A 26,850-nucleotide genomic window follows, 5' to 3' on the forward strand; every position below is an offset into this window, starting at 1 on the left:
CCTTGTGACGATTGAAGTTTGAGGCGTGATTCAATGGGAGCGAGCCTCGCGATCGTTGCCGTCGTGAGTCGTGATGAACGAATCCGACGCAGAGACTTGAGTCTTCTTAGAAAAGGACGCTCGCGCGGAAGGGAGAAATCTGAGAGGAAGCAAGTCGGAAGAAGAGAGACTAATGATGTCGGGTTTGACAATTGTGTCGCGGTTTCGGAACTTCTGACGGCTTCTTCTCCTTTTTTTCTGATAGTTCAATCTTCTCGTCGACGAAAATCGGTCGCCGCTCTTTCTGGACTCTGCATCCCTGTTCTTCGCTGGAGAAGAAGAGCCAACTCGTATTTTTCCCCTTCGCATCCCGCGCTCTTTATCCCACCTCGGAACCGAGAATACTCTTTCGAAGTGTAGAACTTCTCTCTTCCACTCATAGAAACAAGCGAGATACGCTCACAACTCACAATGCTCTTTCATTTTCCAGGTAAGCGAAGACATTCTTCTATGACGAAGCTAATCCGTCGATGCCGAAAACGACGACTCTTCTTGTCGTCAACTCCCTCTGCAGCGCGTGCCGAGAACGAGGATTGTTTTTTTTCTGACAAACCCAGCTCGGTAGACGACGAAAATCCGAGGCTATGCCCAACAGCTGACGATTGATCTTCTATCTCAAAACAAAAGCGGGCTTCGGAACACTGTGTGTCGATTTCGATGCCCGTCGCGTTGGCTCCCTGACATCAGTGTGCGAAAAGTGTCTTTTCTTCCTCTTCGGAAAATCCAGATCTAAAGGTGGGTATCAACGAACCGGAAGGCATTTTGTATCTCCGGAATGATCTCGCCCAACAATAGCGATAATCAGTTCACGTCAGATCCACAATGGGTTCAAAGGCTGTCGCTTCGACATCGCCAGCGAAACTGTAGGCGGGCGGGCAGACGAAGCAGCGGACGGGCGGGCGGGCAAGCAGACGGGCGACCCGTAAACTTAGTCGCGTTGGGTGTTTAGTTTCGAAGACGATATAATAATTGTAACAAAAGCATCGGGGCCATATCGCACATTTCGGTACGCCTACTTTGCGAATTCCCGACTCTCGAGGAATGCCGTTTTCGTTGACTTCCTTGTGGGGTGAAATTTGCATTTCCTGCATGAGGACCACCACGTAGTCGTCGACGACGACACCAACGACGACGGCGTCTGCAACTCCCGCCATCGATGGGAACCGCGACGACGGGGTCAGGGAGTCGTTGAGTGTGGAAACGCCGCCGACGGCCATACCATGAGAAACCCCTCCCTGCGGAGCAGCTGCTCATAGATGAGAGCCTGGGATGAGATTCCAACCGAATCAGAAGAAGTGCTGCGGGATGCCCGCGAATAACGCTCATTCACGCTACCGTAACGAGCAATGCCCTCTTCTCGACTTACTCTCCCCCATCACGTGGTCGAGCGTGGTCGATTCCTGCTTTGCGGTCAGCTCTTCGAACTAGCACAGAATGGAGCCACGGGTTGTCCAGAGGTCAGAGGACAGTCTCACGGTCCGAGAGTCGGAGAGGTATCGACAACGATTCGGGCGGGAAAGGCTCTAAATCGAAATCGAATCGAAGTCCCCGCCCTCGTTCGAGCTGTTTCCCACATGAGCTCGGGCAGGAATAAATCGGGAATTCAACAGAATCGATCATGAATATTCATTGAGTTCGTGAATATTCCGAGAATCGTGCGGACGAATTATAAAAACCAACCGGCGCTCAAAGAATCCGAATAGAGCGAGAGCGGATTAAATGCCGTGCAAACACTTGTTTCCCGCCGTGACTGCGTGTTCTGATTGTTGAATACCGCCGACTCTGCGGCCAGATGCCGCTGTTGTTTTCAGCAGCCTTCAGAAACAAGATTGAAACAAAGACCGGCGTCCTTGATTTAGACTTATTATTAAGCCTCCGTCGGAGTGAGTCTCTCCTATTGATTCTTCAAGCGCCTTTCACGACCGGCTCTGAGTCGTTCGCTTCGACGAGCTGCGCGCCTCCTCAAACAGCGCGACCTGGTCTGGAATTTCGGAATTTTTTAAACTCGCTCGCTCCGGGAATAGTGCATCCCTGACTTTAATTGCCTCAACTAGCTCGACAAGTTGAACCTTTCCCGTCAATGGACTCTCATGCTCCCGATACCCACTTCTTTTCAAAAATGTCGAACGCGCAAAATTATCAGGGGACTTTTTAAAAACTTCGGGGTCTCACTTGAGCAGGGACAGCGCGCCGAGAAGACAGACCCGGTTTCTCTCATTCCCATGCTTCGCGGGGGAGGTCACACTCTTCTCGCTGGAGACGGCGACGAAAGCGACTAGTTCTCTATAGTTTTCCGAGATGAACTTGCTTTCGGCCAGCGGCTAAATCACTTAGTGGTAGGTCGACCGAAACCAAACATTGTGAGACTTTTTAGTCCGCGCTTTTGGAGCATAAAGATCCTACTCGGCTGGCTCGCTAGATCGGAAAGAAAGACTCGGTCGGCGAGCCGGCCGCAGTCCACGCGGCAGGAGCAGCAGCGAAATAGCTGCGCGAAAACGGAATTGCGCTACATGGCACCCTGGATCGTCGGCTTGACAACGACTGGTCATTCCAAGTGATCAGAACACTCGTGCGACGAATACAGAACAGCAATCTTCGCTCCGGTAGGTGGTGACGGCGCCGCTGAATCGAGCTCTTTCCTTTCGTTCGGATACGATAGCTCTAATAATCGTACGATTGAGACTTCTTATCCCCGCCGTCGGGGGCCGTCCAGCACTATATCATCGGTACGCGAAAGTGAAATTACGCAAGTTCAATCCCAAATCAGGCACGATCGTCCTTCGGATCTTTAGATAATGGATCCCAAGGAGACCTATCGGTATCTAACTCGAGGCTCAAATTTCTCCGCCTGCCGTTTCCTTCCTCGGGGAATCTTGCTCGGGACCGGATCCCCCGTCCTCTCCGGCTCTTCGGCAAAAAACCAAGAGCTGCCGATCGGGTCTCGCGCAAGAAAATATTCGCGGAACGAGAGCTGGGCGTATCATGCTTGTGAGAATCATCGCCGTGTTTCAAATGTGATGGAAGCGCTGACCGTCCATTTGATTCAGCCCTGTTTCGCCGGGGAAGAGCGCCACGAAGAGAATGGAAAATATAAAATGGTTTCCGGCTAATTGTGGAAGCCTCGCCTGAAAGCCGGCAGAGGGCGGCTCGGGAAAACACCTCGGCTTTGGAATTTATGGCGGACAGGACGCCCCGTTCGACTATGACGTCATCGGAGCCTCGCGGAGCAGATGACGAGAACGGAATGGCACTCCGTTACACTTTCATCAGCGCAATAGGCGAGAGAATCATCTGGACACCCCTCCGCTCACCAAGGGTCTTAGCTCCAGTTAGGATCATCGAATTCTCCGACATATACGAGTGCGTAATTACGTCTCTGAAGTCATAGCCAGAGATCAGGGAGAACTAACTTGAGACTGTCGTGCGATACTCCAAGCATAATCGAGGAAGTTACAATTTGCGGCAATCGGAGAAAACAGCGGTTTTGCGCGCGTGACACTGTTGGAGAGGTTCTCGGAATAGCTGTTGTTTGTGGCGTGCTAACAAAGATTACGCTGCCGCGAAGCCGCAGCGTAATCTTTCGATGCAACACTTAAATAAATCATAACAGACGATCCGCTCTATGGATTCGACCGAAAGATTGTGGAAAGGGAATTTCCTCTCTACAGCTGACTGTAGCTTGTCTCATCGGTGTACCCAGGCTCTGCATCACGAATCGGGTCTCGGAGCACGTGAGCTCCTTCGAGAGTATCATGAGCTGTGTTTCGCGGTTCCAGAGCTTGGACGCCACCGGATACGCAACAGAAATATTGAAATTTATTTTCAAAAGACATCGACCGAGCGCTTTCTCTACGGAGCATCAATTGTCAAATATAGATTTCACACAAGCTGAACCGCCAGCGGCATGGAACACTTCATTGTGGAGTGGATCGTTGAGCAGACAGCGAGGAATTCGCTTTTTGATTTCCGTTCCCACCAAATCGCCGAAATTTCGCAATGCGACTGCTTTGGTCACGGTCGTCCACTTTCGAACTCGAGAGCTCTGGTTCGGACTTAGGAGCGCCAGAGAAAACATGTCTGCTATCGGTGGAGCTTCCGCTTCCGAGTCATGGAAGGGGTCCACAGACTCGGAGGAATGAGCGATAAGTGGTTGCGGAGTTTCGTGCGATGCTGAAATTGACGTTGAGCGCGAAGCGGAATCAATTTCCTCGAGCTCGACTTCTCGCATGATTGAGGGCTATCGTTTCATGCTTATGACGACCCTATTGTGAATATTTCGGCGAGTCATTCGGATCGTGACGGCTTGTGATAGCTCCACGGCACTTCGGTTCCGATAGCTCTGCATAACGTCTCATGCATGACGTCCTGAACGGCAGGACCTGTTCTATGCGTCTTCGCCACACTTTTTTCCTCTAGCGACCACGTGAGCTGAGGAAGCGATTGACACTGCCCCCTTGAGAATCGGGACCTCTCGATTGATGGAATTCCGTGAGCGGCGACCGATGGCTTCTGAGCGAGCGTCGATCATATCTTTCAGCGAACAAAATTCATAAATCGAGGAAACGATGACATTTGTGAATGAATACCTCTCGATACCCATGAGTGGTGGTCGTCACCGTCGTCGTCGAAGTTGACTCGTCCGACTGATCGTCCTTACCTTCTCCATTCGGATCTCAACAGTAGCACTCTTCCGCCGCTCGAAGTCGACGGCGTCGACTGAAGTTGTCCAATATTTGATTCCACTTCTCTCATGCCCTTTGACGCAATGACGGTGCTCCTGCGGAAGTTTTTCAAGGAAGCTCTCCCCACCATCAGCGTTGTCGTTGGCGTGCGCAGCTGTTTTCCCCTCGTCTGTGATTTTCGTCCTTCCGTCCGCTAAGCGAATGATGCGCTCGTATTGAAGTCATGCGAGAGGAGCTCCAGTTTCAGACAGATCGGGCAAATGTCAGAGTGACTTTCGTTTTCGTTCCGCTCCTAAACCAGTCCGGTCCGAACGCCCCATTCCGATTACTATCAATGAAACAACTTTTCCGAGGAGCGGTGCTTCTGAAAGACTCCGCGAGAAACGCGACGTCGTGTGCGACACGGAGTTTCGAATGTGCGGTCGACGACCATGACGATTTATTAATAACCTTTGCGATGATCACATGATCATCCGACATCGGGGAATTCTCTCGGTCAGTGTCGTCCGCGCGACCCGAATTCGGGAATTTTCCACCCGTCTCGAGCGGAAAGCGTCAGCAGTCCCGAACCCACTCCCGACGAGGAACTTCGAATCACGTTTTTTTAAGTTACGGTTGAAATCCAGACGAGTTTCTGGCTGCCTGGATGGCATGATTTCGAATGTGCTGTCGCTGCTTCTGCTGCTGGCGCTGTTGTTGCCATCGTTGTCCGGACAAGCAAGCCAAGCGTGGCAATGTCGTCCGTTCCGTAGTCTCCGCTGCTGGTCACAATGGGACGGGGGCCCTATAGTCGTCTTCGACGGCTGTGTAGCTGGCGCGCCGCATCCACTCGTGAAAACGACGCTCGAGGGGCAAAACTACAATATAAACTCACACAAGAACGGCATTTGGGATACACAGATGATGCAGAGATTCCAGAGCAGGCACGAATTGTTAATCGAGTCCACGGTCCGAGTGGAGAGGGGAGATCTTGATAGACAGGCCATAAAATGGGTACTTTCTTGATCGTCCTCATTAAGCATTCGCTTCGACGAATTGACACCGCTCCGCCGCCGCCGCCGGTGAACAAGCGAACGAGCTAGCGAGCAAGCGGAAAACCATCAAGTCCCGTTCACAATGTGATCTTCTGTGGAACTGCATCGGATAGGCTCCCGCCGAAACGTCCGGAATGCCTTCGACCGGCTTCTCAGCGATCGGGCAGAAGACGGTCGACAAGTAAAAGTTATGGATCGATGAATAGATGGATGTTAGAATGAATGCCCGAACGTCTCGCAATTATTTGATCGTCCGAACAATACTCCGGCGGGAGTCCGTCCGCTCACGACTTGAACCTTCCTGCATTCGATGTCCAATGGAAATCGAGTGGCCCGAATGTCCGCGCTCCGATCTTCGATGCACCGAAATTAGTTGCGATCTATCAAGCAACACGATATTAGTGATAATGATAATGTCGATCCGAGATTGCCGGTCTATCGATGGCGACTCCCGCGGACAATGGTTGGTCTGGGATTTTTTTCGATCATGTTTGTCATTTGGCAATCTGCTACGGATTCGCTTGTCCCGTCGCTTGCTCAAAACCACTAATCCGAACGACGAGTGCAGAGATCCGCCCCTGTCGGACTCGCTCGTTTCCAGCGACCGAGTGACCGACCAGACTGATCATGCTCCCCTAATCGCTTCCAGAAGCCGTGCAGTATTCACATATAATGGAATCCAGATCGTTCATCAAGCTGGAAGTATGTTCTCGTCGGCTCTATGAGCCAATTCATCGGTATTCTTAGGTATTCGATCAAGCCCGGAGCCTCCCGGCGCATCCCGCTCAGGAGTAAATCTTGCCGGGACGGCCGTTCGAAAACGCGGCCGCTGACATAGAAACTCTGAGAGTCACATGAGACATCTGGCTGCCGCAGGTCATTCCAGACAGCTCGAAATCGTCAAATTCGACGTGAGAAGGTGCGGATCTGTCGACTTAGTCTCGAATTTTCGCCCGCGGTTTCGAGGGAAAGGCAGCTGGAAAGCTTCGTTTTGCCAGTCTCTTTCCAAAACGATGCTCGCCGCACCGCGCTCCAGCCAACTTTACCGGCGGGAGCTGAGGGACACAAAAGGGTATTGAATTTTTTCCTGATGACTGAGTGAGAGTAAAATCGGGCTCGGTCCTTCGTGAGCGCAAACGCCAGGGGGTAGAACAACCGAAGTCTATACAGGTGTGTCGCAGACCCTCGGGGCTAAGTCCGACTATTAGGAGGCAATAAATCGGCGCGAGGAACAAAAGAAAATTGTGGACTTCCAAATGGTCCGGGGCAGAATACTCGGCTTTCAGAAATATCCGACGGCTTCCCACTCGGCGAGACGGAGCTGCTCGCTTCTGCGATGGTCTTTCCCGAACGCCATCTCTGCCCATGCTCACCTCTGGTCGTTTCCGCACTCCGCCGTCTGGTGTTGTCTCTTTTGTTTTTGAGCACCGTGACTGCAAACCGAACTGAGGGGACTGATTACGGAATCATCAGCAGCGGTAGATTGACTATTCATCTCAAGCCCGATGAGATTTTGGGCTGTACGGAGATACCGGCCGGCATTTACGGCTGAGGGCAAGCTCTTAATCAACGATGAGATGTTTGTCTTGCGTCACGGGCGTTCAGTTTTGTTTTAGGAGCCAGCGTAATTATTGAATGAGTGGATCGACCAAAAGACGGAACCGCGCCGTGGACTGATGATAGACAAGCCCGGGATAGGATGAATGAAGAAAAGAAGGAAGGAACGCGTTGCAGCCGCCACTTGTAGCTCCTCAGGTTAACGTTTTCGAACAAACTCGAGCTGTAGTGTTTGCACTTTAGCAAACATCGCCAAAGCATGCGCGATAGTATGACGTGGCAACAACGGCCGTTCTTGTACCGTTCGACGGATCGCCAAAGCGACCGGTAGCTGCAACGGGTTCAACGTGTCCGTTGTTCCGTCGATCACCCTGCCGACCGGGCGGCTGGCCAGCCTGCCCGCCTGCCTGCCGGACTCGCCGTCACAGACGTCGTTCTCGTCGTCATCATCGACAACAACATTGATGTTTACGTCGTTTCCGATGGGTAAGCGTCTATCTCTGGGTTTATTTGGCTTTCATCGATGCTACAAGCGTCCTGCACCGGTTCGAAGCGTCGATCGGAAGAGCGATCCTCAGTGCTTCCACTGTGTAAGCGACGAGCGTTGGATGGACAGGCTAGCAGGCAGGCGTCCGTTCGTCTCTTCAGCGACGTTCGATGGATTTTTTCTTTCGTCCAGCCGCCCGTCGTTCGGGAAACGAGAACACTTTCTCTTCTGGTCATCATATGAAGAATTACTTTTGCACCACCGCACAGCGGCAGCTCTAGCCGTCAGCTGACCGGCCGACCAGTTCGCCATTCATCAATTTACCAACCGATAGATGGAGGGATGAATAGATGGTTGGACAGAAGCACGAACGGACGAAAGGGTTAAGGCTTGATGGAACGGACCGTCGACAAATGAACGGATCACCATAGGCGGCAGGTGGTCGTTCAGAATGTCCAGGAAGGTGTGTACAGAAAGGCCCGGTGTATTCGGCGTCGAGCCTCCAGATCGCCCTATTCTGCGATGTATCCGCTCCCCAGCCATACTCGGACTGTATAATATTACTGGTCGTGGATTCCGATTGGGGTGTCGTTGGACAATATCGCTCACGACTCGAGAACATCAAATCGGTAGCGTCGCTTTGGGAATCTGCTGCCGGAGAACAGGGCGTTCCGACGAACGTCCAGCCGGCCCGAGGCGTGGAAACACTGTTAAATATATTCTAGCTCCGTTCACACGTTGCGATGATGTTCGAATTGTTCCAGAATACGGAAGAAGATGAGTGAACATCTTGGAAGGCGGTCGAGCGACTCTATGCGTTGCATGTCAAATGAGCATGAGCTGGAGAAAGTTGAACGGGGACGGGATAACTGGGAGCGTGTCTCGTCAAATGCCCGATCGTGATTTCGGAGAAGTTCCTGGTTTGGAAGTGACTTTCAGCGTTCTCTCTCACTCGTGGCAGAAAACTCCAACTTGATCTCTCTCTCTTCATTGGAAGAAGGACGACGGCAATTGGGCTTCCTGCGCCGGTTTTGGCGCAGGCCTCATATTCTAGAAAGAAATCAAAGCTTCATAGGAAACGATTTTTCGCTCAAAGATGACCAGCATAATCATCAAACGGGAAGGAACACGAGACAACGGAGTTTATCAGTTGCTTATTGGGCTGTTAGCCACAAACAAACTTTATTCAGATCAGGAGTTAGAGATAAGCTATTTATGATTGATGGTGATGCGGTGGTGGAAGTCCAACCCGAATTACTGCCTGATATTCTAGTTCATTCTCAACCATCTACATTTATCTCACTGGCTCGCCAATTCACAAGATAGAGGGGAGGAACGCGCAAGAGTTTCACTCCTTTCTCGTGCATGTGTTTATTCATCGCATTGGTCTTCTATTTTGATCGAAGCGATCAAGTTCAAAGGATGCGTGTTCCGAGAATGGCCAGAAATGACTTCGGAAGTCCGATTCCGGTCTGAAGACATGAATGGAGAACCCCGCGATCATGAGGAAGCGGACAGAATTCCGCATTTTGCAAGCGTCCCATCGGGTATTAGTATAACAAAGATAATATGATTCTCGCACTCCTCTTGCATCCCCCATGAACGCCTATAGATCGTTTCCATTTCCGAATGACGACTCCTTGTTCGTCGATGGACCAATAAAACGAGCGTTGGGTAACAATGATAAGTACGTTCACTGATACACTTATGTCCACTTACGTCAGAACAATGAGACGATCCCCGAGACTTCGCAATCGTCGACCAGCCCATCCCAAAAGAGCGATCAAAAATAATTGAAGTAGTATTCATTTTTACTCGCAGCTCCGACTCAAAAGCCTGAGTCCGGCCTTCTAACGCCTGATGAGGAACGAGTAGCACTGACAAGGGGACGTACTGCCCGTTCTTGATTAGAATCGTGTGAAGCATCGCTTCTAATCGAAATTTCGATTGACTCGATCAAAAAATAGCCGTCCTGATAACGATTGTTTCAATCCGAATAACAAGATCGCCCTCATTCAACGTTCCACCGATCTTGAATCGGAAGTTCACCGACTTGGCGCGCGTTTGGGATTCATGTATGAAGTTATTTTTGCGTTGTGAGGAATGTTTTGTCTTATCTCCGACTCCGGTCCCGAACGTCCACCTGATGATTTTAACCAGAGCTGGCCTCTTCTGATGCTAATTAGCGGTGGAAAAAACGCAATAATTATGAGCACTATAAAAATCTTCAACGTCAGCGTCCCTTCCTCGACCGTCCGACCGGCAGGCAGGCAGAGTGAACGGTTGCAAGTACCGCTGAGTCGCCGGACGCACGGTTGCTTGGTCGGCTAGCCGTTGGCGGAGTGGACACCGACGCACGGATAGGAACAGAGCCGGGGCTTGATGGGGAAGCCCCCTCTCTAGTTGGCGCGCGCGAGGAGGTTCAATACCTCCACAAGAATAGCGAGAAGGAAGAAGCCGATAGACGCTACACCTGAAGATGGTAAAACGCTAAGAAAAAAAACAACCGAATCAAAGCCGTTCGTCTTCAGTTTACTCCCGCAATAGTTCGCTCCTGTGGCCCAGGCGCTGTGCTATGGTCGTCCGGCCGATGTTAGCCACTCAGAACAAGTTCCCCAACTGGAGATCGGTGTCTTCAATATCTCCGATGTAGTGTTGTTACTTGCGACGTGTTCTCGGAGATCTGGAGCGCCTCGAGGTGAAGAAAGTGTTTTCCCTTCGCGGCTCGGGTGGAGTGACTGGCAGATCCAGTTGACCGTGGATAGGTTCCTGGACTCGGAGCCGTGGAAGTTTTAACCGTGATACTTCGTTCGATAGAGCGACCAGCTCGTTCCCCGACGTATAGTCGCATGGAATGGGACGCATAATGGAGACCGCAGTACAAGGGATCTACCAGCAGATCATCTCGATTTTCCATCCTTCACAAACGGTTTCCTCAATCACGCCACAATCGAGCAGGATCACGAAACATGGTATGCTAATCTACAGGATCTGCGATCACTGTATCCCCTGGTGTAGAGTTCCGATCGGTGTGAAGAATCCGAGTTTCCAATGGACGACCTGAGACTCTTCCGGGACTGTGAGCGTTCGAGCATCCGAATTTCGCCGGGGGGACACGGATAGGCACTCCCCTTGAGCTAAGTCGGTGGACCGAATGTGATCGTGTCGATGGTCCATGAATCACGAGGCAAAAACGAGACAGAAGAAGAGGTTTCGGCCACGGCTGTCATGGCAGCAAGTGAGAGCGATTCATGCGTGAACCTTCCACCAGGTCGAGCTTTTACAATCGTTACCTACATGGCTGGCGTTTCCTGTTCTAATGAGAGAAGATGTGAATAGCTGTCCCGAACGTAGCTCAACGATCTATGCAGGCAGCGATCTATGCAGACGAGTATCTAGGCGGCCACCACTTGACTGACTAGTGGATGTGAATAGCGCTGATCGACGGTCCGTGACGACCCAGGGCTAGTTGTAGTGGTGGTAGTTGTGCTGGCGGAGGGGCCCCGGGTGTTCGACGCCGGCCGTTCCAGCCAAACTCCACTCTGCAAGGCTGAAGGAAAACATGGAAACATCACAAATCAATAGACCAGGCCAAAGCGGACTAGATGACGTCCCACTTCCCGAAAGAATGTACTCGAATGCTTACTCACCGCAGGAATGCGGCTCGCTACGCGCTGCAATTCCCACCGAAGATGCTGCCCCTCAAGGCTGATGACGAGGGGAGCCGAACAGCAAATGATTACGAACACGGATGCAGGCCGTCCGTGTCTGATAATCTCTGAGACTGTCACGAGAACGATTCATGGCAAACACTTGTCAATGTCGTCGCCGCAGCGCTTGCCGAGTTCGTGATTGTTTTTTTATTCTTGTTTCGCTGCCGCAATGTCCCATTTCGCTGTCCGTTAATCCTGGACGCGTGGTCAAACCAGCACGGCGACCCGCTAACTAGCTGGTTTCGACGTCGCTTAACTGAAGACCCCGCACGCATAATTCTGGAAGTCCAAAAAATTCACGGAATCGGTCCTAGGTCCGATGCGCCACTGGAATCTCCCGTATGGGTCTTATTCGATTCGTCTGGCCCATTCATGCCCAGCTCGGCAGAGACTTGTGGGGGACAATCGGCCGCTGAATTTCGATACGGGAGGCAGATAGGATGAGACACTCTGTTTGCGGACCCCGAAGCTCCACTTTTCCGATTCGGTACCATGCGTTCTTTACGCGGAGACTCGCTCGGAGAACAAGGGGGCTCGAGTTCTGGGACATCGCCGATGCGCCGTCGTATCTACAGGGAGTCTAGATTTCAAACAAGAGAACCAGGTTCCAGCTCGCATTCCAGCGAGTCATCTGACGGCGGAAGTCGCCACTCCACCAGCTTCAGTCAGCTTCTCCACCTCGCACGCTGGTCACCGATCCCCCGTTCCGCACGTCAGTATCTCGAGCGCTCTTCGTGCTCATATAAGCTACGACGCGACGGCAAGATTCGCGGACAACGAACTTGGAAACGGAATGGAAGGATGGAGGAAGTTCGCAGCGAGCAGCGAAGTTCCTCGGGCTTCGGCTCGCTGCGGCTCCGAAGCGCTTGCCGCTGACTGAGTGGGTATCGCGTTTTCTCGGACAAGTTGACTCAACTTTTCTCTCCGAAAAAGGAACCGCCCATAGTCTATGGATTCCGCTGATGGTTGCCGTTCCTCCACCCTTCCATTTTCCGAGACCTGATTCGGATCATTTTCGTAATAAGAAGTCAAGGTTCGGATAGATTCTCCGCGCAGCTCGATCGGATGACCGAATGCTCCGACTCTTCGATTGGTCGAGAGCCACACGAGTTGAGGCCGTCGAGGGCTTCGGTCTCGAGGCAAACCACGTGTACGGACGCAAATCACGTCTCCGAGCTGTCTCGCCGTCGATCGCGAGGATAGGCTCGGCCATGCATTGTCAACTTCGCCTTCCCCCGAAACTATTAGCCTCGCTTATCTTGACGGATTAGTCGCGGATTACGATCCGTGGCCACGCACCCGCAGACCGCGCGGCCTAAAGCTCTTCGAAGAGCTGAAATGCACTTTCACCACGGACAGAGCATGTCGGGTCGTGTGAATTTGCCATTTATTCCCCTTTGTATGAGAAGCGGGGACGAGTTTGGCGACCTGATTCAATCACGAGGCGTGAGAGATTCTCTGACTAAGTCTGGCACTCGAACTTGGTATTCAGTTCTGTACTGTCGAAAACTTCCGAATGTGAGCTGGCGTTCGACGGCTCAGCGGGCCACTTGTCGAACACGCGAGTTTGTCGGTGTAAGTTTGCCGGACGCAAAAACTTTTCCACCGGTAGCTCTCACAAGTCTTTGAGATTCTCTTCCGACACTTGCTGGTGCCACGGATAGTGGCCGTTGGCTAAAATTCGACTGGATCTTCTGCTCAGCCGTGTGAATTTACTTCCACAATGAAATCCTATTTTTATGCCTCGACGCACGAACATCGACATTTTGATTGGAAGCATCAAGACAGTGAACGGAAAGTTTAGCCACCGACCGAAGATGACGGATGAGAACGTCTCGGAGAAGTTTTCTCGAATTCCTGAATATTTGATCACCGCTCATCAACGGTTCCCGGCTTCCATTAGTTCCTCAAGCTTATCCTACCCTGAGAAAAATATTTTACCCCAGCGAAAGAGCTGATGCGAAGGCTGATGAAATTACTTAGATTTCCGAGTCGCCGCCGAGAACGGCACTTACGCAAAGGCCACAGATTTCCTCCTACATTATCCGAGTATGCATGATGCCCATCGTTGCTCTACCGAGCGGAATTATTCTACGCCGATGGCGAAACATTCAAACCCAAACTATTCAAGTTCAAGCATATTTTGATGGAGACGCTGGAAAACCATGGAAACCCAGTGGTGTGGGCGTTGATTGGAGACAACGCCAACTCCGAAGTCCCTCAGTCACCACTTCACGGGCATTGTTAGATAACTAGATGTGATGGCAGTTGTGAATTGCCTCCAGCTGTATGAGGCTTTCGAATAATAGACATCATGCAAAACCGAAATAATCTCCGTCAGAAGATAAGCGCACCTCATAATGTGATCTTTGTCGTCCTACGATGCTGAAGCACCCCTCCGTCCGTTGATACGAACAGGAAAACAACAGAAGAAATCAGTGGCTTGGCAGTTTTCGACCCGCTATTGTCGCGAGGATTCGCTCTCTCGGCTTCTCAATCACAAGCCGGCAAGAGTACGAATGTTCAAATCACTGGCGATTGGACTTTGCGGGGTTCAGCGGAAGCCTCAGATTGAGATTATTGGAGAAGGTGGGTTCGCACGATTGGTGCTTCAAAAATAAGCCGGAACAAGATAGTGAGAGTTTGGCGCCAAGGCGTCAAATCGAGCCGCCGACAAAGCGCCATAGAAGGATGAGCCGCCATTCATTCTGCAGTTGGTAAAACTACTGACTGGGACCTAGACTTTCCGAACGACCTTGTCGGAGGGGAACCACAGTTTCTTGGGGCTCACGAGCTGCAGAATGGGAAGCCGCGATGCTTCTTCGTGGTTCCCGGAAATGTTTTTTCGCTGCAATTTCCTTCTTGAATTCAATCCATAGTCAGTTTACGGTTTTCTAACGCGTCCCACGAGTGACCGCCGAACACGACAGAATCTTCGCGTGAATCCAAACACTGTCGGAATACTATGAAGCGACCAGCGATGACGACCAGAAAGTCACGATGCCCGAACTTGACGTTTTTATTTCCCTCAATCCGAACTGCCGCCTTTGCTCATGCCCACAAAAAACTGACACGATAGTCAGGATGAATCAGCAATCGAGAGAAGGGGAACTCGTTCTCAGGACGTATAGGAGATAATGGAAGAAGAGGCTTGCGGCAGAAAGAATTCGATGACATCTACATCGAACGCTTCGATTGTTGCGGGTTCAATCAAAACTTCTCCCTGCTATGAGCCCAGTCCGTTACTTTCCGTGGGCTCGCTGCCGGACCTCTTCATCATCCATTCTTCGTTGGGTTCTCGAGAAAAGGAAATCGTGCTTTGCAAATCTTCAATTTGGGATTCAATCTGGAAAAGGAGGGGGCAAAGCGGTGACGTGCGTCGCCGGCCTGGTTCCGTCATTTTCAATATCGCCCATTCTTATCACTTTCGAGAGCCTGTCCCGCTGTCCACATTGACGACGAAAGTCGGCGCTCCGTGCCTCGGTTTCGCATTGTTTCGCGGTCGGGCGCCTGCTGCTGCTGCAACGTGTTGACCGGAGCTCTTTCCTCCGGCAGCTCCCCACATGGCTCACTGACTTTTATATATGTGGATGTTATATGGATCTCGCTAACAATCGTCTCCTCCGTGATGATTTATTGTCACCGAGCCTAGTATTTTCGACCTGAATTACGAGAAGAATTCGACAGATGAATAAGGGCCGTCTGGAAGCAAGCGGACTATTTGATCTGAGAACTCAATCGGAGCGGCTTTCTCTTCGGGGTCGAAGAAAATATATGGGTCTCGAATCAGTACCCGGGGTGAGAGAAACGAGTCGAGAAATGGTACCCGGAGTCGACAGACTCGATCGGATTCGAGTAATCCGGATCATGGATCACCCATCCGTCGATCGATCAAATTCTGCAAAGCAAATAATTCATGGAACGGAGAAGATCCAGTCAGGAACGAGATCGGGATAAGGTCCAAGCTTGCCGCACCACCATCAAGCATACATTCATTGTCCCGGCTTTGAAAACTTCCAGAAGAGCTCTAATCAGAGGCCTACTCTTTGTCGTTCGCCGGAGAGGACCAGAATTAAGGGCGTGTTTCAAAGTTTTGCTTCAAAGTGTCAAATGTTCAGCGCGACGTCCTTCCAACACGTTACCTTGCCGTGGCTCGGCAGCCTTTAGTTGAAGAACTTCATTCATTCACCCGCTCAGTGCCAGTCCAGCCGGTTTGCTCGTTCCCTCCTTCACTCGCTCGTTCCCTCCCTCACTCTTCGACTGATTCATTCATTCACCCGAGCATCTGAGTGAAGCCTCTCATTCCTAACACAAAGGGAACCTTATCTGACAGAACTTCCGGAACATCATCATTTCACTCGGCTGTTGGAAACAGAGTTGAACCCTTGTCCGTTTAGCCAAAGTGTGGTGGATGCCGCGGCGACTTGCTCGCGGACTTCTCCGCAGCCTCTGCCTGAAGTTCGTAATCGGCGATTGTCACCGATGAAGGAAGCTCTCAAAGTCCGGCCCGCTTCTTTGCCCACAAGCAACGCGAACTGCTCCGACAAGTACCATGCTCTGTGCTGGACCTGTTTTCTAGAGCAACGCGTGAAGAAGTCAGCCAGCTGGCGTCCTTCGGAATGCTAGATTTGCTTGGGATCTGGCTTTCATGTTCGATGACGACGAACGAAGTGACGACTACCAGGGTGACGTCGCGTCGTCGTCGGCGGAGGCGGCGGCGTCGAACACGACAGCGAGTCCCGCGATAATTGTTTTTATTTTCGCCAAATTGACGTTCGAACCTTTTGACATTCCGTTCGAAAGATTTCCTCCTCACCTCCAGGCAGTCAGTCTTTCATCTCCTGCCACTGAGCGCCAAATGATCCTCTTCGTCGTCGTCGCTGACGAAGGAATCTGCTCGATCGCTTGATCCTTTTGAAAGGTGACGAAAACTTGTGCGGGCAAATCGGACCGCTTTGCTCCTCACTCGGAGCGTCGTGTCATGCCGCTCGATCATTTGTTGACCCAGTCGCGAGCGATCCAGCCAGATACCCTTGACCACTCCGGCTGGCTGGCCGGCCGACTGACTGACTGACTGAGCCTCTAGCACCGAACAACCGGGTACTGTCGATGGCACCCAAGAGGCTCTCCTGTCAGACATCTGGTCGCTGCCAGACCCCGGTGTAGATTCTGATGCTTCATAACGTAACCAAATAGCTCCGGTTATCTTCGGATAGGCGCAGTTGTCATAAATAAACTGTCATCGACGGGAGCGACTGACTCCAAAAAAATCGGAAGGGACATTTCTTTGTCGACGGACAGGTTCTGTCAGCTGTGCGCTGCCATCGTTGACGCGGCTCATCACAGTTTGACTGAGTTTTCCGTCGACTGGGCTTCCCTCTCGGCCTCTGCCATTTGATATGGATGAATGGATGGATTTCAGAGGAAAATCGGAGAAATCGAGACGCGAAAATTCTGGGTTTTAGAGAATCCAACATCAGGTATGTTTGCGTGATTTGTCGCTCTGTTGACTGAGAGACTCGCCGACGGGTTTAATCCGGCGCACGTCCAAAGTCATCCAGATATTCGCATCACTCCGTCACGCAGTGCCGGAGCCTCGCCCCTGTGGCGATTCGAATTGTGTTTCAGTTCATGAAGTTCACCTACATTCCAACTGCCGGGCGTCTGCCGTCTGATTCACTGATCGATTGCTTGTTGGATCGAACGATCCGTCGATCGATCGATTCGAAGATCGGGCTCAGGATCCTGCGTGATCTTCTCGGCACGCTGTCTTTGGCCACTCACGCGTCACTGGCAGCGGAGCGGGCTATCGGCAACCTATTTTTTTCTCGTGTAGAACAAGAGGGAAAAACGTGGAGACAGTCCGCAGCTCCTCTTTGTAGTATGTGGTCTAATCCATTGTTTCACACCAAGCTCCATACTGTGACAAAGAGTAGAAGATGAGGGTACGGCAACTGTGATACCGGGGTCGGAACGTTTTTGCAGATTGTGGGCGATGCTGTCGTTAACCGAAGAATCGCTGACAAAATATTCTGGTCACTGAGAACCATAACCAATGGGAGAGAATGCCCGCTCGTTCGCTTCAGACCATTGCGATGACGGCACAGTTTTTTTGTTTTCAACCCCCTGTTCAAAGGTGTTGCTCAAGGAAGAATTTCACCACGTCTTCCACTGTAGACCTCAAGAGGCGAGGAGATAGAGAAATCTTCGGCTGAGGTTTTCAACTCATTTGGAACAATACGTTGCTTTTGCGGCAGCCGCTCTCTGGACGCGGTTTCATTTTCGCCTTGGAATTGACAATAGGTCTGTGTTCTGTTTCGAAGCTCACTCACTCGCTCATTCATTCAGCGGTCTGTCTGTTTAGCTACTGCTTGTCCAAGACTCGGAGTGCTACCGAAGAGCGATCAGGCCATTTGTCCGTCCGCTGATGATCTCGGGGCATTGCTACAGTTTGCATCAGCTGCTCCAGACTCGCGTGGGGACAGACTGCCTCAAAGGTCCCCGCCGCCGCGAAGGGGGAAAAGGGAGTCTTCGCTGAATCGGAAGGGTGATGAATGAAGCGAGTCATCGACGTAAATGGCGGATGGAACTGTAATTGGTGGGTCAGTCACAGCTATTTCGGGTGCGGCGTTCACACAGAACTGCGTGATTGATGAACAGCATTCGACAAAAATACGACACATGGCATAGGGGATTCCGATTACCGTCGAGATATAATCTGGACTACGACGCTGGGTTGCATGGAATTCGCATCCCGGTTCCTTGATGTATTTATCTGCGAATGCCGGCAGAAGTCTTGGAACACTAAATGGGTTTCGATCTTCATCGTTCAATTGATTGCGCGTATACAGAGGGCGGCAAGCATCCATCTAGTCAGATGGTCGATCTATAGGGAACTTCTGGAAAATATCGACTCGGAGAAACGGAAGAAATATGAATTAATGTGTACCTCCTTTATTTCAGAGCCTCAGGCATCGGACCTGGTGGACTCGAACGGAGAAAAAATCGAAATGGAAACCCTCCACGGAGAAGCCGGCGAAGAATTGAATCACAGCGTGAAAATCACGAATTCGACGGCCAACATTTCTCGCCAGATCAACATCAGCAAAGTCAACGCTGTCAACGCTGGCATCGGGGTCCAGGTAAGCGTTTTCTCCGCCCTTCGCCAAAGGCATTCCGCGAGCATCCTCGGACGACCTGCCGATTCCTGCGCGTTTCCCAATTCTCGGAGAAAATCTCCGGGCAGTCCGAGTCTCTGCTTTCACATAAAATTACTTATGCATCTTGTGCCGAAGCCGGGTGCAGGCAAACAGCATGGCATACACACGGTCGGAACGAACCGAAAAGAGCTGTCTGATTACGAAAGTCGGACTCCCTGATTACAAAAGCGTCGGCCACCGTCTCTATCGGACCTGAATGGGAATTTGAACTCTGCGCCGATAAGATTGCGACGATTTCACGGTCGCCTGACGAATCTTCTCCGTCGTCGGCTCGTCAGTCCTCATGATTTTATGACGAGCAGTGCCAAGTGGATGCCGGAAAAAATCGACGGAATGCTAGCGACGACAATAATGTACTATTTTTGTCTGTATGTACAATATATTGATTCGAAGCGGAATGTGCCGCAAAAAATCACGCGACAGCGTCATCGCCAAGAGGCGGCGATCCAGAGCGCGGATTGCGTTTGGCGCAATTATTGATCTGTACGGACCGAGTCCTCGTGTGCTATGTAGCTCGTCGTCCGCGTCAGTTTGCAGCGGGTCGGAAGAGTAGTCACGCTCATCGAATTGGTGGGCAAAGAATCGAGCGAAGAAAAAACATCGGCGTTTCACTTCGTCAGTGAGCGCGATCCATCGCAAATCTGCCTTATCCTCCTCAAGAAGAGCCGTCGCTTTCTCACGTATAAAGCTTCTTCACAGCGGGTACCACGTATACGCCGTGGCCGCCACCTTCGTCGTCAATGCTGCTGGGACGTCGAGATTATACTTGATATACATTTTCATCGTATACATAAGAAGATGTAGCCATCACGCTTTCTTATTCCATCACAAAGCACGTCCGTTCCCCCGGGAGAGGAAAAAGGAAGTTTCCTCGCGAAGCTTGAACCGTTACCCGTCTAACGGCGATGGCCACGGAGCAGTGGCTGCTCAAACTGTTGGGTACGACGACTGTTTCAGAAATCAGCCGTCGAAGAGCTCGGGACGAAAAGGAAAAGCGGCCTGCCAAATGAAATTCAGCTCGAGAGCCAGATCGGAATTATAAGGTTGACGGACAACAATTTCGCTCGATGCCAAAGTTCACCAAACGGAACTACGTTTTGTGTCTGCATCGGAGGGACCCCTTGATTTATTGAAGAGAAAGCGGGACTATATCGAAACCAGTGATTGTCGACGTTGCCTCGTCATCCGCAAGAGTCGAGAACGGAAGACATCTTAGCGCCATAATCTGGATTGGGGCGGTTCACGCGAGCGGAAGAGGTCCGAATCTTCACTCGAGGAAGTTCTGTCGGCAGAGCTCCGGTTGACATCGGGTGCGGCGATTGTCCGCTTAGTTCAACACCGGAGCCGGCGAGGCATGGGATGATGAAGATTACCCCAGAAGTCGCTAGAATCCATCCAAGCAACACCCAATGCTGATGCGGTGGCTTTGATGAAGGTCTTTGAAAAAAATATATTTTAAGATTTACCGACGTCACTGAGGACGTCACGGTCGTTCCTTGAAGTGGCGGGCGTGTGAAAATTTTGTTCGAGCCTCGAGGAGCTACAACTGTCTCGTCCTTCCGCTCGCTATTTCCCTCCATGTCCGATCCCGAATTACACAGAATTCATGCTTTGGACGACCCGATAAGCGAGCCTCGCGGAGTGTTTTCACCGGAGGGTCATACCACCGATCCATGGGGCTCGGAGGCTTCTGCGCATCTTCGTGCGTGATTCCTGTTTTGCCTCTCGACGCGCAGGTCACTAGGCTTCAACTAGGATCCTTGCTTGCATAATCTGATTCAGCCTGACGGATGCCCGGAATCCGGATATGGAGGCTGTCGGGATCTTGTCGACACTTAAAGTGTTCCGGATTTTCTGAAAGCAATATCTTGTGCAGGATCATGACCCTTCTTCAGGCAATTCCTCGCTTATCAATTTCGCCGTCACCCTCAATCATCCAACCGCACTTCATTCTCGGGGGTCCTGGCATGGATGATGATCGTGGTCGGGGAGTGGCTGCAGAATAGCAGCTTTCTGCTTCCGTTCGAACGCTGCGCCGGCAGCAACGCGAAAATTGCGTGCGGCGCTCTCGCAAGATGCTGACTGCTTGCGCAGAGGTTGGGGCTCTTGACCATCGACAACTGTGGTTCGAAGGATTGACGGGCTCAGATGTGACTGTCGGAAATATTTTCCTGTCTTGATTCACGCCGCCTATGATACTGCAGGGACCCGTGATAGCGGCTCCCGCTAAGATGGATCTCTTGCTTGTCGCCTGATATGATTAGAAGATAGTTCGATCTAACTCCCGATCATACCTCTGCATTACGAACAGATCGTTCTATATCAATCGCCAGCTCCTCCGAGTCTGTTTCTTGCGAGAGCCCATCCGACCGAGTAGATATGACCGCGCCATTCCACGGAGCTCTCGTTTTGTCTATGACACCCGACAAGTTGAACAAGAATGAACGAATCTGCCATCGATTTTCAGGAGGTCACCGAAGAATTAATCTTCGAATCGATCGAAAATGCTTCTGGCAATGGATCAGACTACGGGAGTTGTGAGGAGAAGGATCCTGTCTACGAGGAGGTGAGTCCCCGAACGATACATATACGTACATGTGCCCGATACGTATATGTACACATGTCCGATATACATATGTACATATGTCAGACTCAAAACTCATCGGAAGTAGCCCTGGTCCTCGAGAACAATTTGCTTCCCCTCTAATACTTATTTATTTCTTCATTTCCTTCCCTACAGGTCGAAACCGAAGAGGAGATCTACGCAGACTGTTCCATAAAAAATCATCCGCTCGAGCAGCCTCTCAGAGAAGTTTTGGACACGTCCGGAGGCCTGACACCCCAAACGAGGTCGCCAGTTGACTGCTCCATAACTTCAGATCTGTCGAGGGACATGCTGACTTCCCCGAACAGCTCTCAGCACTCAAACTACGCCCACTCCAACTCAGGTATTAAGCCGGACCGACTGCGAGCCAACAACCCAGCTATTCATCCAACCAAACTCCGTCGAAGATTTGTTCGATCGACGAATACGAAAGTAGTGTTCCGAGAAAGAAAAACCATCCCGCAGCAGAAGGGTCGTCGTGATTCGTGCTCTCCTCCGTTGAGTTCTTCTTCACCACTGTGCTTTGTCAAGCCGAACCCTGAAATCAGAAAGCAGAACCCTTTGCGTTTGTCTCACCAGTCCGCTCGTTGCAAACACTGGACGTATAGCAACAGAAAACTACTTGTAAAATCAGAGCGCGTGTCGCGGTCAGCTGGAATGCCAGCGAGCTTCGCAGCCGAATTTCTTTCCATTTCTTTCCGGAATCCCCAGGACTGCCATCCTTAGTGTTTAAATTTCCCTCTGGCTTCGCTGCCTATATCCGAAAATTCGGCCGTCTTCATGACTCTGGGGACGAACAAATATTTTTGAATAATTTCGGAGATCGGAGTCGGGGCCGATGGGTTGTAGCAATGCCCAGCGAATCGAGAACTTTCTGTAGAGAAAGTGCTCGACGCCAGGGTTTCCTTTTCTTTCCCTTAAGCGTTCTCACTATCACTTCAGGAAGTGAAGCATCGGAGTCGTTCGGAACAAGCTAAGATCGCAGGTTGATCGTCTGGCTGATAAAGAGAAATTGTCTTAAAAACTGAAGCGACGTCGGCGGCCACATCGTTAATTGTTGCAGTTTTGAACATCGTGGGGTTGGTCGCCGACATCCACTCCGCTAAGTAAAAAGATAATCGAAAAAGACCGCTCTGAATTGACTGACCCCGATAACGGCGACGCGAATTATGGCGACGCCGAATCGTTAGCAGCTCGCGTTAGCGAAAGCACTGAAGAACGCCGGGGAAGCAGGAAAGCCTGAAAGCATAATTATTCATCCTCTTGCCCACAACATCGAAGGCCGCGGAGAATCGTTCCATCAAATTCAACTAATCGGATCTCGATGCGGGAATCTCCAGCTCATGGTCGTGCCCCGGTGGCCCCGAGTCTCTAGGCGAAGAGCAGGTTCTCCGGGACCGGCTTGGATAATGAATATTCAGGATATTCAAGGTCTACCTCTAAAACCGAAGCCTCGATTTCCAGCTTTGTCGGATCCGGAATGCGACAGCGATCTGTTGCTAAAATGCTCCTCGCCGGAAGAAGAAGATGATCTTCTCTGCGAGATGCAGTCGAAGCAAGACATTCAGGATATCAACGAGATAAATGAAGCCGCTCGGGACAATGCTCTGATTTCGATTGAGACTCCCAAAGTGAGCGCCACGGCGCCCATCGAGGCACCCAAAGTCCTCCGTCCTCCATTGATTGTAAGATGCGTCCTGCAGAAAATATTCCGAAATTACTTCACAATGAAATTCTTAGAAATTACGGAACCACAGAGAGGAATCGAACATCCTGATTTGATGCTCGCTCCCGGGAGATCCTAACCGTGGCTCGCTTCTTTATTGGAGAAATTCAGAAAAATTCACTTCCTCCAGGTGGATCACAAGAAACTTATGCCGCAGGCTCTGAAGCCTGTTCCGGTGGAAGAGACGATTATCGCCCGAGAAATCCGACTTCAACGCGAACGCGAAGATGAAATACAGAAGGAGCGCGAAGAAGCCAGACGAAGAGCTGCGGAGAAGATGGGCAGTCTTTCCGGCAGCACTGGGAGCCTCCTTGTAAGTCGAAATTTTCTCATCGTTCCATCACTCCCATATCGACTAGACCTTTCACTCCTGCCCGAGCTGTCAATCAATTACGGATTCCCACTACGCGGATGGATCACGCCGCGTGCATTCGATTTTGTTCTCGAAGCATTGCTGTCGACCGACCGCGGCTTGAACTCTGATACCCGTTTTCTGTACTCATTTGCAGGACGAGAGGCCAGCTTCCAAATCTACTCCCTTCACCAGACCCTTGGCCACTTCTACCCCGAAAGGAGCTCGCGACGTTGGTGCTCTGAAAATTGAGGATGAAATCCGTCAGCTGAAGGAACGTGAAGATGAGCTCCGCAGAGTCCGCGAAAGCCTCCAGCAGAAAGTTCAACAGCAAGAGATTCTCGACTTCAAAATCGAGCCACAGCAAAGCGACCCCAAGCAAGACACCAAGACCGACACAGTGGTTCGGCCCTCGCCGATTTCGAGCGCGTCCCCCATACGTGAGTCGATGAACTGCGGAAAGCCGCCCTCGAATCATCCAGAAGATCGCCGATCCGAATTCGGCGTCGATTCAAACTTCCGTCCGTTTCTCTTCCAGCCAAGCAGACTACGCGCCGTGCGGTGAAAGTTCGCCCGTTGGACGATGGAGACGAAATTCCTGAAACGACTGTTTATCAGCACGAGACTCCGATAGAACGCGAGATCAGACTCGCCAGAGAGCGCGACGAGGCGCTTCGTCGCGAGAAAGGTCTTCTCACGGGTCGGAGGGATTCCGTGGATTCTTCGTCGATCCTCTCCGAGAGATCGACGACGTCTTCCACGTCATCGTCGTGCACCGACCTACGATCTCCTCGCACTCCGGTTCACAACATGGTGACGTCGAAAATTCAGAAAGAAATCGAGGAGCAGAACCGCAAGGAGTTGGAACTCAAGAAGGAAGGCGTCATCCGCACCATATCCGTCGAGCGGAGCGACTCGAAAGTAGCCAAGATCGGAGCCGAAGTCGAAGCCCCACGGCCGCGAACATTTTCCTCGAGTTCTTCGGGGTCCTGCAGCACACAAACGGCTGCAGCTCCTTTCCGAAGGCCCGCATTCGGGACCGTGGCTCGCGGGATCAGCATGCAGAAATTTATCGCAAGCCAAGGTAAAAAGATCGTTCCTACCAGACCCATCGAGCCTCGGTGGGTCGAGGCTCCGAGCAGCAGACAGCCCCGATTCGAACTGGGAACGGTGAATCTCGAGAATAAGTGCGATGCGAAACCCAGACGACACCTGGTGACCGCTCAGAGCAAAATCCAGCAGGAGCTGAAGCTGTTCAAAGAGCGCGAGACCGAGCTCAGGTGTGTATGGTCTACTGTCTCGATGCTTACCCTTTGCAACGATACGGCTTAACGAAGCAATCCAAGTCAGCGGTCACTCATACCGAGGGACGTCGCCTATGCCATCGGAAAAATAGTCACTAGATACACTTACCATGGATAATTACTTACAGGCGGATGAGAAAACTTGGAGGATCTCATCCGAATTTGAGCACTTTGGTCGTAGCGACAGACATTCCGGTATCGGACGAAGACGACGACGACGACTTCGTCAAGGACGATACTTCGCCAAAGGGACTCTATCCTTCATTGCGCCAACGCGTTTTGAGTAACCCCAATCTGCTGGACTGCGATGAGCCTGCAAAGGTGAGAAGCTTTTCTATCACAACGTCAAGCCCTCTCTCCCTCTCTCCGAGAGTACTGCCCCGCGCTGATTGAGATCCCGATCGCCGACTGAGGTCTCGCAAATACTTAGCTGTTCTCTGATTGTAAGGATTCGATGTTCCAGGTCCCGGAACCTCTGGCTCCAATCGTCCGGAAGAAGAGCGCCATGGTTGCAGAGTGGGAAAACCGGATTCGCCAAATTCAAGAGTCGAAATGAGAGCGTCACTTGAGTATAAATAGCGAGACGATCATTACATCTCCAGCGCAAGATGTGAAAAGCCAAACTTGTGATGTGTCCAAGCCCCATGCGTGGCTGTGACATCATGACGTCTTCCTGTTGTTAGCGTACTTTTCCGTCGTCGTCGTCGTTGTCGTCTCCATTGACCTTTCCCTCTCCTGGATGATCGATGTGAGAGCACCGAAAACCGTTAGCATGCGTGTCCGGCAAAAAAAAATCCCTACCTGCTTCATAGGATACGGAGAAACCGTGCAAGTCCACGGCTTCGTTTGGGCGAAGCCGCCGGTGACAAGCGTATATTATCCCAATGCAACTGCCCGCCTTCCCACACCGATAAAGCATCCAAAAGCCCCTCACCGTGTTCGTGGCTCTCATCGAGAAAGTTTCGAGTTTCGAATACTAACGATGTTCTTCAAGCGATTTTCGGAATGAGAGTTATCTCACGATTTAGAGAGAATAAGATAAAACAATAAAACCATTGTGCCTTAATGACAGAGAATGTCATTTGACGCGCGCCAACCTCGAACTCGCGCGTGAATCCCTCTCTCCTGCAATACCGTTTATAAAAATAAACTACTATGAGAGAGATTTTATAATAAAGCATACGAATATATTTTATTTGTTTCATAATTATCGCGTCTTCAATACAGTGGTACCGATTCAGATACCCCGATCAGGGTCCATCTGATCTTATTGATGTGGGCGTCACTACGAACCCAGTATCAAGCATTCACATTACTATTATTTCATAAAAAATTTGATTGGCCTCTTCCTTCCAAAACTAAAGTGTCAAACTGCGGCCCAAGGGGCATTCCCACATTGGTGTCTATCGATGGCCCGGCTACCTGAGCGCCCCCAGTCTGAAAAGATACAAGATTATATTTTCGTCCTGGCTTCTTCGCTCGATTCCACTCGCTGGCTATTCCGAGCGGTCGATTCAGCTCGGCCAGACTGGCTGGAATCAGTGAGCTGCCGCAATATGTCAGCGAGAGTCGCTGGGAAGAGGCATTCGTTAGGTTCCTAGACGGGCACAGCTATCAACGCGGCTGTTCGCGTTCGGAACATGATAAACCAATGAATTCCTGAGGCGACTAAGCAATGTTTCGGACGTCTACAGTCGAGATCTTCCAATCGGATCGCGATATCTACCCGATACCCACCCGCCTGAAAAAAACAGACCGTCCACGTCTCCGAGACTCTGTGGAAATTTGCTCGTTCGCTGCCGACATGCTCTCAGACGCTTTGAAGGGTTTTCACGAAATCATTTGAGCTATCCCGAGCAGGCTGGACCGCATGTGTCAACACGCGCATCGAATGAGCGCACGTGGGATAATGACACACCCCATTGAGATGTTCGCGAGGTATTCGGTCCTCCCCTTCCTTCGATACAGATGGAATTCGTCGAGATAGAATTTCCGAATTTATCCCTCGGAGGTTTCGCGTCGTACATTGCTACAGAATATCGATGTTTCGGAGGCCAGGCTCCAAAGAATGATAAATGACGGTATAATCGGCTACACGAAAGCCGATGCGATGCGGTTTCAGAGCCAACCC

The 26,850-nt window shown here is 51.2% G+C and overlaps 1 protein-coding gene across 1 annotated transcript; it reads left to right on the forward strand.

The window, feature by feature from the left end:
* The first annotated feature begins 10,665 nt into the window (after window positions 1–10,665).
* mdu (mitotic spindle positioning protein meduse) lies at window positions 10,666–25,518 on the forward strand. Its single transcript, XM_018640919.1, has 10 exons — window positions 10,666–10,771; window positions 18,476–18,654; window positions 21,200–21,298; window positions 21,473–21,680; window positions 22,802–22,968; window positions 23,194–23,376; window positions 23,573–23,855; window positions 23,954–24,695; window positions 24,848–25,040; window positions 25,183–25,518. Exons 1-10 carry the CDS (start codon window positions 10,666–10,668, stop codon window positions 25,273–25,275), a joined length of 2,253 nt encoding a protein of 750 aa, XP_018496435.1. The 3' UTR covers window positions 25,276–25,518.
* The last annotated feature ends 1,332 nt before the right edge of the window (window positions 25,519–26,850 follow it).

This window comes from Galendromus occidentalis, unplaced genomic scaffold (assembly GCF_000255335.2).
Source record: "Galendromus occidentalis unplaced genomic scaffold, Mocc_1.1 scf7180000077512, whole genome shotgun sequence".
Classification (NCBI taxonomy): Eukaryota; Metazoa; Arthropoda; class Arachnida; order Mesostigmata; family Phytoseiidae; genus Galendromus; species Galendromus occidentalis.

Coding starts and splice junctions, on each gene's coding strand:
- mdu (XM_018640919.1), top strand. CDS start 10,666: ATGGAGACCGCAGTACAAGGGATCTACCAGCAGATCATCTCGATTTTC. Junction 10,772..18,475: donor GAGCAGGATCACGAAACATG/GTATGCTAATCT, acceptor CCTTTATTTCAG/AGCCTCAGGCATCGGACCTG. Junction 18,655..21,199: donor ACGCTGGCATCGGGGTCCAG/GTAAGCGTTTTC, acceptor ATCGATTTTCAG/GAGGTCACCGAAGAATTAAT.